Source organism: Lactuca serriola, chromosome 7 (assembly GCF_051521515.1).
Source record: "Lactuca serriola cultivar US96UC23 chromosome 7, Lser_US96UC23_V15, whole genome shotgun sequence".
NCBI lineage: Eukaryota > Viridiplantae > Streptophyta > Magnoliopsida > Asterales > Asteraceae > Lactuca > Lactuca serriola.
Genome location: NC_136414.1, coordinates 188,550,513 through 188,558,120, shown reverse-complemented (window position 1 = coordinate 188,558,120; position 7,608 = coordinate 188,550,513). Strand labels below are relative to the sequence as shown.

General features: G+C 31.0%; 1 protein-coding gene across 1 annotated transcript; it reads left to right on the top strand.

Annotated features, from left to right (window-relative positions):
• Positions 1–4,290: 4,290 nt before the first annotated feature.
• On the top strand, positions 4,291–7,310 carry LOC145061548 (RNA polymerase I termination factor-like). Its single transcript, XM_079009059.1, has 2 exons — positions 4,291–4,473; positions 5,490–7,310. Exon 2 carries the CDS (start codon positions 5,527–5,529, stop codon positions 7,048–7,050), a length of 1,524 nt encoding a protein of 507 aa, XP_078865185.1. The 5' UTR covers positions 4,291–4,473; positions 5,490–5,526; the 3' UTR covers positions 7,051–7,310.
• The last annotated feature ends 298 nt before the right edge of the window (positions 7,311–7,608 follow it).

Sequence of the window (7,608 nt, the reverse complement as noted above, 5' to 3'; positions counted from 1 at the left end):
TTGGGCACCTATTACCATCATAAATTACATGAATGGTCCCTATGGTTTGGGGTCGTTTGCACATCTAATTCGTAACTTTTTTTTTTTTAACTCGGAAAGTCCTTGTGGCTTGGACTTGTTTAGATTTTGGTCCCTAATAGACATAAAATGAGTGTATTACCTTTGCTTATTTTTTAAAAATTTATTTTTTCTTTATTTTTATTGTCACAAGGCTAATAAAAATTCATCAAGCTACAACTTGCTAAAGCATATGTATAATTGTACAACCAGATTACCATGGCTATTAAGTATCAATACATCATCGTGATTTCCCCAAAACCTTTCTCTTTTCAAGATCCCCCTAGATAATTGACACCGGTGATTTCCCCTACCATCACCTCCAGCAACAACACCATATCCATCGACATTGTCTGCAACCTCACGCCAACAACTTTGAGCCACTTTCTACCACCTAACTGCCATCATTCACACAAGCTTATCTGATCTCATCGTGATTGAACCCTAAGTCCGCCGCCTCTGCTAATTTATCGTTATGTCGCCGAACCAGAAATCAACTCTAGCCTCTTGTTCCCTTTTCCTCTCATCGGAGCCCTAGGCGTCGATGGTTGCACTACCACCATATACGGAGGCTTCTTTTATCTCGCTGAAAACCAAACCCTAGATCTACCCCATCTACTAGTTTATCACTTTGCCGTCGGTAATTTCACTAGAAAACAACCATAACCTCTCGTTCCACTATTCTTGGAACCCTAATCGTCGCCTACTTTTCTGGAACACGACCTTTTATCTCCACTGATTTTGGGATTTTTCTTCATTTGTGTTTTGATAGGTGGAGTTGATTTATGGTTTTTATAAGTAAAGTTATTGCATTTATCTCCATTGATTTTGAGATTGTTCTTGTTGTCGGAGGTGGTGGTTGTTCCCGGAGTTGATGGTGGTTGCCTAGTTTGTTGAGGTTGATGTAGATTATTGGTTCTCATTAAATAATAATAAAGGAAATAAATGGATAAACATAAATAACATACAAATAATAATAAAAATAGAGTTAAAGTTAAAATAATTAGAGAATGTCATATTTGTCTTTTACGTTCGGGGATTAAACACGAAACCAAAATCAAAAAACACAGGGATGGTCCAACTGTCCAAATAAAAAAAAATTAGGAACTACACATGTCGTCCGTTTAACTTGTCCTTTTATCATCAAATTATTCAACTACTAGGCGAATGTCCGTGCGTTGCGCAAAAAAACTTTTATAGTTGAAGTCTTTACAAATATATGTTTTTTTAATATAGCAATAACGTTGTTGTTAAATTTGATATAATAATTCGTATACTAAATTGATATAATGTATTGATTATTTTGAATTATATGATAATATATATATATATATATATATATATATATATATATATATATATATACATCTATTATAATTGCATAATCTCAATCGTCTGAATTACTTCTACCCGGGAGTTATACACGAATAAAATTAAATATAATATATGGTTTAATGTTATTTATAGTTGTTGTTATTGTTAATTAATTTTTTAAAATTTATTTGCTTAATGCTTTAATTTTTATCATTATAAGTATTTAAACCATAAAAAATTGTTTTTTAAAGTTAAAGGTAACAATATAATCATTTATATAGAGTTACTTTTAACTATTATTATTGTAAGTTATTTTAAGCTACTTATTTGAAAACTTTTAACGATTATAAAAATATATTTACGAAATATTTTAGTAAATTGAGATTACAATTTAGTTTTTGTATTTATCACTTTTAACTATTTACTAAATATTCTTTGGTTTTTTAAGTGCACTGAAATTTATATTTAAGTAGACATTGAAATGTTATATTTAAAATAACAATTTAAGTATTTTGTCGAAATTGTTCAAAAGTTGTAGCTTTAAACTGACAATGGTTTACATACAACCACATATTAAATCTAATAAATTAAGTATAATATGTTAAAAATTAAAGACATAACTTTATAAGTAGAAGTAAATATATTATTTTAAAATTATAATTTAGTATATTTATGATTACAATTTAGGTTTGATATTTATTTAACCTTATTAACAAACTTATAATTATTATTAAAAAACACTATAATTAATCATTTTTAACTATTTATAAAAATATTCTTTTGGTTGTTTAAGTTAAACTAAAATTTATATTTAAGTTGAGCTTGTAATGTTATATTCATTAATAATTTAAGTATTTTATATAAATTGTTCCAAAATTGTATCTTTAAAATGATAATAGTTTAAATCCAACAATATATTAAAACTAATAAATTAAGTATAATAAAAGTAAATATATTATTTTAATATTGAAATTTAGTTTATATGTGATTACACTTTAAGTTTGATATTTATTTAACCTTATTAACCAATTTATAATTATTATTAGAAAGAAATTGAAAAGTCATGAAAGTTTCAAATGAATGTGGTGAAAGGAAAAATACATGGGAGTTTCAAATGAATGTGAATACTTCCTTTATAATATAGTATGATATGATATTATGATTTAGATTCCTCAATTAAAAGTAAAAAATAAATAAATAAATAAATAAGTTCTTTGAGTTTAGTCTTTTGCAATAAAAGGGTTTTTTCCATAAAAAACCTTATATTTTGTTTTTTTTCTTTTCAGACCTAAAACTTTTAGTTTTTCCGAAAAAGACCCAAAGTTTACCGGAAACTTGTTATTTCGGACCCTAACAGGTCACCAACAGGTAAACTAACTGGTTTTTTTTTTCATAAAAGACCCTACATTTTGTATTTTTTTCTGGTTTAGACCTAAAATGCGTTTTTTTTTTCAAATGAATCTCAAATACTATTGTTTTTGCTGTATCAAGTTGTCTCCATGAAATGTTATGTGCTCATTAAAAGCCGTATTTTATTGGATTTGGATGATCATTTCGATTCTCTGTTGGAGTTATGTCATTTGTCTAAATTTTTTACGGTTCGAAGAAACAAGAATTTGAACCCTCCTCGCTATGGTCCTAACTCCTAAGTAACATCTATGAACTAGATTTGTACATTTCTCATTAACTAGACATATTATGAATTAAGACTCAATAATAAAAGATTTAAAAACGCATCATTTATAACAACTTTCTAGAAAATATTTATCGATGAAGTAGTGACATTGTTAATGTAATATAATATAATTAAAACTTCATTTTAAAATAAATTAGATGAGGTAAGAATAGAGAGAGTACCCTTTCAGAAACATCAGTCTAACTTTGTTTAAATTTGAAATTATGATTCTACGTTTTTTGAATAACTAATATAAATGAAATTCAAATTTGTTCGCTGGTTTTTCGGGATATGACTTGTATCCAAATTGAGATTGAGATGATGAATATGAGCCGAAAATAAAAATTGAGGGGTCATATGAGAATGACATGTGGCATTTAATGAGTTTAGAAAAGTGACACGTGGCTATAAATGATTCTTTTACTAGAGAGGTAGATAATTTTGTTAATAAAGGTTTTGGAAAATTAAGTCATCGTCTTCTCTCTTTCTTCTGTCGGCACTCGCTCGAAGAATATAGGTGATTTACCTGTTTTGATCATATCATGATGTTTCTGAAAGGGTACTCTCTCTATTCTTTAATTTCTATTCTTACCTCATCTAATTTATTTTAAAATGAAGTTTTAATTAAATTATATTACATTAACAACGACACTACTACATCGATAAATGTTTTCTAGAAAGTTGCTATAAATAATGCATTTTTAAATCTTTTATTATTGAGTCTTAATCCCCAATATGTCTAGTTAACAAGAAATGTACAAATCTAGTTCATAGATGTTACTTAGGACCATAGCGAGGAGAGTTCGAATTCTTGATTCTTTGAACCATAAAAAATTTAGACAAATGACATAACTCCAACAGAGAATCGAAATGATCATCCAAATCCAATGAAATACGACTTTTAATGAGCACATAACATTTCATGGAGACAACTTGATAAAGCTAAAACTATAGTATTTGAGATAAATTTGAAAAAAAAAAAAAAAAACATTTTAGGTCTAAATCGGAAAAGAAAATACAAAATGTAGGGTCTTTTATGAAAAAAAAAATCAATTAGTTTACTTGTTGATGACTTGTTAGGGTCCGAAATAACAACTTAACAAGTTTACGGTAAATTTTGGGTCTTTTTCAGAAAAACTAAAAGATTTAGGTTTAAAAAGAAAAAAAAAAAAAAAAAAAAAACAAACAAACAAAATATAAGGTTTTTTATGCCGCAATAAAACATCAAAACCCCGTCTATTTTACCTATTTACCCTCGTTTCTCCCCCTTTCTAACGCGGAACCCTCTTCTCCCTAGTATATCGTCGCCCATCGTTAATTGACGCCGCCACTCATCGTTGCACGCCCCCGGTATCTCCGATAGATCCAGTAAACCCTCAAAGTTTTGGACTTCACTGTCTCCTACTTCTTAATCGATCATCATACAGGTTGATTTCAACTCTTGTAATCTCCTTTTCTTCTCCGTCGATTCTTTATTTCCATTATCTTTATCGACATCATCAAGCCTAGCCGATTTTAGTTTAGCTCATAATTTCATCTTGTCATGTGGTTTTGAAGATTATATCTTTATTGGGTTTTAGATTTTAAATTAAACTTCTGATCAATGAGGAATTCTAGAAATCCGAAACAGTAAGAAATCTTGTATACAGGCTGTTGTTGTTGTTGTGTATTAGTACATATGTTAAAAGTAAAGTTACTGGTATAGTGGTATATGTTGATACTATTGAAAGATGGATTTTGTGTTTATTGTTACCGGTGTATGCTACAGTTTCAAAACTATACATAAATCAGAAAATGTAAAAGTAACAGAATGCTTCTCAGTTTGCTTGAAATCGTACCTATTGTTACTTGTTTGGTGGTTGTGCACAATGAAATGATGTTGTAGTTTCAGCTTCTATGTATTAACTGCACATTATGTGCCTTTTTTTAATATACAAATAAAGATTGAGTCTATACTGTTCTTAAAGAAGGCATCCTCGTTCTGTTAGCATCATGAAGCTCCCTTGTATTCTCCTAACTAGCTCCATTGACCAACTTATCAATCGATATTCTCTCCATAGTGCTCTAAAAACACCATCTTTTGCTAAAGTTTGTAATTGCAAGTTCTCATCTTTGATGCATATGATGCGACTTTTGTCCCTAGTCTACATTTTTTTTACCATGTAAGAGTTTGAAATCCTTTTTTCTCATCAGTGACCTTTTGTAAAGATTTCTTGAGGACATTTCAGAACCTGAATCTATTTGATTAAAAGAAAAGTGATAGAGTGTATCGAATTGTAGATTAGGAAACAGTGTATATACCATTTTTTATATGAAGTGTTGTTCTTTTCTTTTGTTCCAAATAGATATATAGGAATGTTCAGTTCTTAATTTGTTTTTTTCTTAAGGTAGGGGGGCTCTTGTAACATCTATTATCTCAGAGTTTATCTTTTGTCTCAAGCAGGAATCACAAGCTCAGTAGCTAGGTGGAAGCATAAGAAATGGGAAACACAGGGGAAGATGCAGAAGCCTCGCCTATGATGATGGAAAAAAAGAAGAAGAAAAGCAAGAACATTACCAATAATCATCCAGAAGAAATAGATAATGCTCTTCCAAAAGAGAAACCTCATAAGCATAAGAACAAAAAGAGGAAATCAGAATCAAATGAAGATGGAGGAGATAAGGCTATTCAGGAAGACAATGGTGATTTACAGAAGAAGAGAAAAAAAGATTCTTCCAAGAGTGCACTAATTAAAGAAAATAACCAGAGCCAAGATGATGACCCAATACCCAAAAAAGAAAAGAAGAAAAAGAAGAAATCAAAGGCAAATGAAGATGGATATAATGGTAATTTGGAAGAAGACAATAGTGATTTACAGAAGAAGCATAAGAAGAAAAAGAGGAAAAGAGATTCTTCCGAGAAGACACAAACAAATGATGACCCAAAACCAAAAAAAGAAAAAAAGAAAAATAGGAAATCAAAATCAAATGAAGATGGAGATAAGGGTAATTTGGAACAACAAAATGAAGACCCAAAAAAACCCAAAAAAAAGAAAACCAAAAAAGTTACTTTTTCGGGAGAAGTAGAAATCTTCCCATCATCATCCAACACAACAACCACCAAAAGACAACAAAAAACAAAATCCGCCGACAACGACAACCTAGTACGAGGAAAAAGATTCACACCAGAAGAAGACGAAATAGTAAAACAAGCCGTCGAAAACTACATAATCTCCAACAACCTAGGAGACGACGGCTTAAAAATGATCCTAAACTGCAAATCCCACAAAGGTATGAAAAGATGTTGGCAAGAAATCGGCAATTGCATCCCCTACCGCCCTCACACCGCCATCTACCATCGGGCCCACATCCTCTTTGAACAATCCGAACACCGCCAATGGACACCCGAAGAGATCAAATTCCTCAAAGAATCCTACAAAAAACACGGAAACAAATGGAAAATGATCGCGGAAGAACTCGGTAAACACCGCTTTCATGTCAAGGACACCTGGCGAAGAATAGTGAAACTTGAGAATTTGAAAATTGGGAAATGGAGTCAAGATGAGTATCAGAATCTATACGATATGGTCAACTTGGATTTACAAATGAAGATCACGGGTCAAGAGAAAAAGTCAAAGCATGGGATGTTGAGGGATAATATTCCATGGACATCGATTAGTGAGAAGTTGACAACTAGAAGTGATTCGACTTGTTGTAGGAAGTGGTATGAACAGTTGACTTCGAGTTTAGTGGCTGAGAAGAAATGGTCGGATGCTGATGATTATTGGTTGGTTGGGAAGCTTTATGAGATTGATGCGGCTTGTGTTGAAGATGTGGAGTGGGATGAGCTTTTGGAGCATAGAAGTGGTGAGATTTGTAGGAAAAGATGGGATCAAATGGTGGTTTGTATTGGGAATCATAAGAGTAAGACATTTGGGGAACAAGTTGAGATATTGGCTAAACGTTATCGTCCTGAATTGGCTGAAACTAGACAGATTTGGGATGATAAACCCCTTGTTCCTTGAGGGTTTTTCACTTATTTTGTGTTGTAGTTGTTAAGTCGTGTTTTAAGACGTGTGTTTTGTGTTGTTAAGTTTGTCTTGTCATGTCGTTTACTTATATTCAGAAAGTTAAAAACATTGGAAGACATGGTTTATGAGAAGAAGAAACGTTCATAGGTGATAGGAGGGATGAAGGGGTCAAAATAATAATTTTGGTTTGTGAATTGATACAAGTTGGGTTGGTTTTCTTTATTAAAATGGTTGGTTGATTTTTTTTTTTCAAATGACTTGTGAGGTTGTAAGTTTTGAGGTGTAACGGACTTGTTCAATCTGTTGGATATATTGTTGGTGGATTTAATGTCGTTATGGACTTTAAATCGTAATAGATAATTGCTTGAAAACCTTTGTTCGTTGAAGTTAATACGATTTTTTTAATATGTCAACAATCGAAAAAGATTGGAATAATGTCACGGCATACACCACTTTAGCAATATCACAATCAATGAATAAATGTTGAGTTGTCCAAATCACAAAATATACACGATTCAAGCCAATCCTTCTAGTTAGAATATTAACCTTTAT

Excerpts from the sequence above, each read along its gene's own strand:
- LOC145061548 (XM_079009059.1), top strand. The coding sequence starts at position 5,527 with ATGGGAAACACAGGGGAAGATGCAGAAGCCTCGCCTATGATGATGGAA.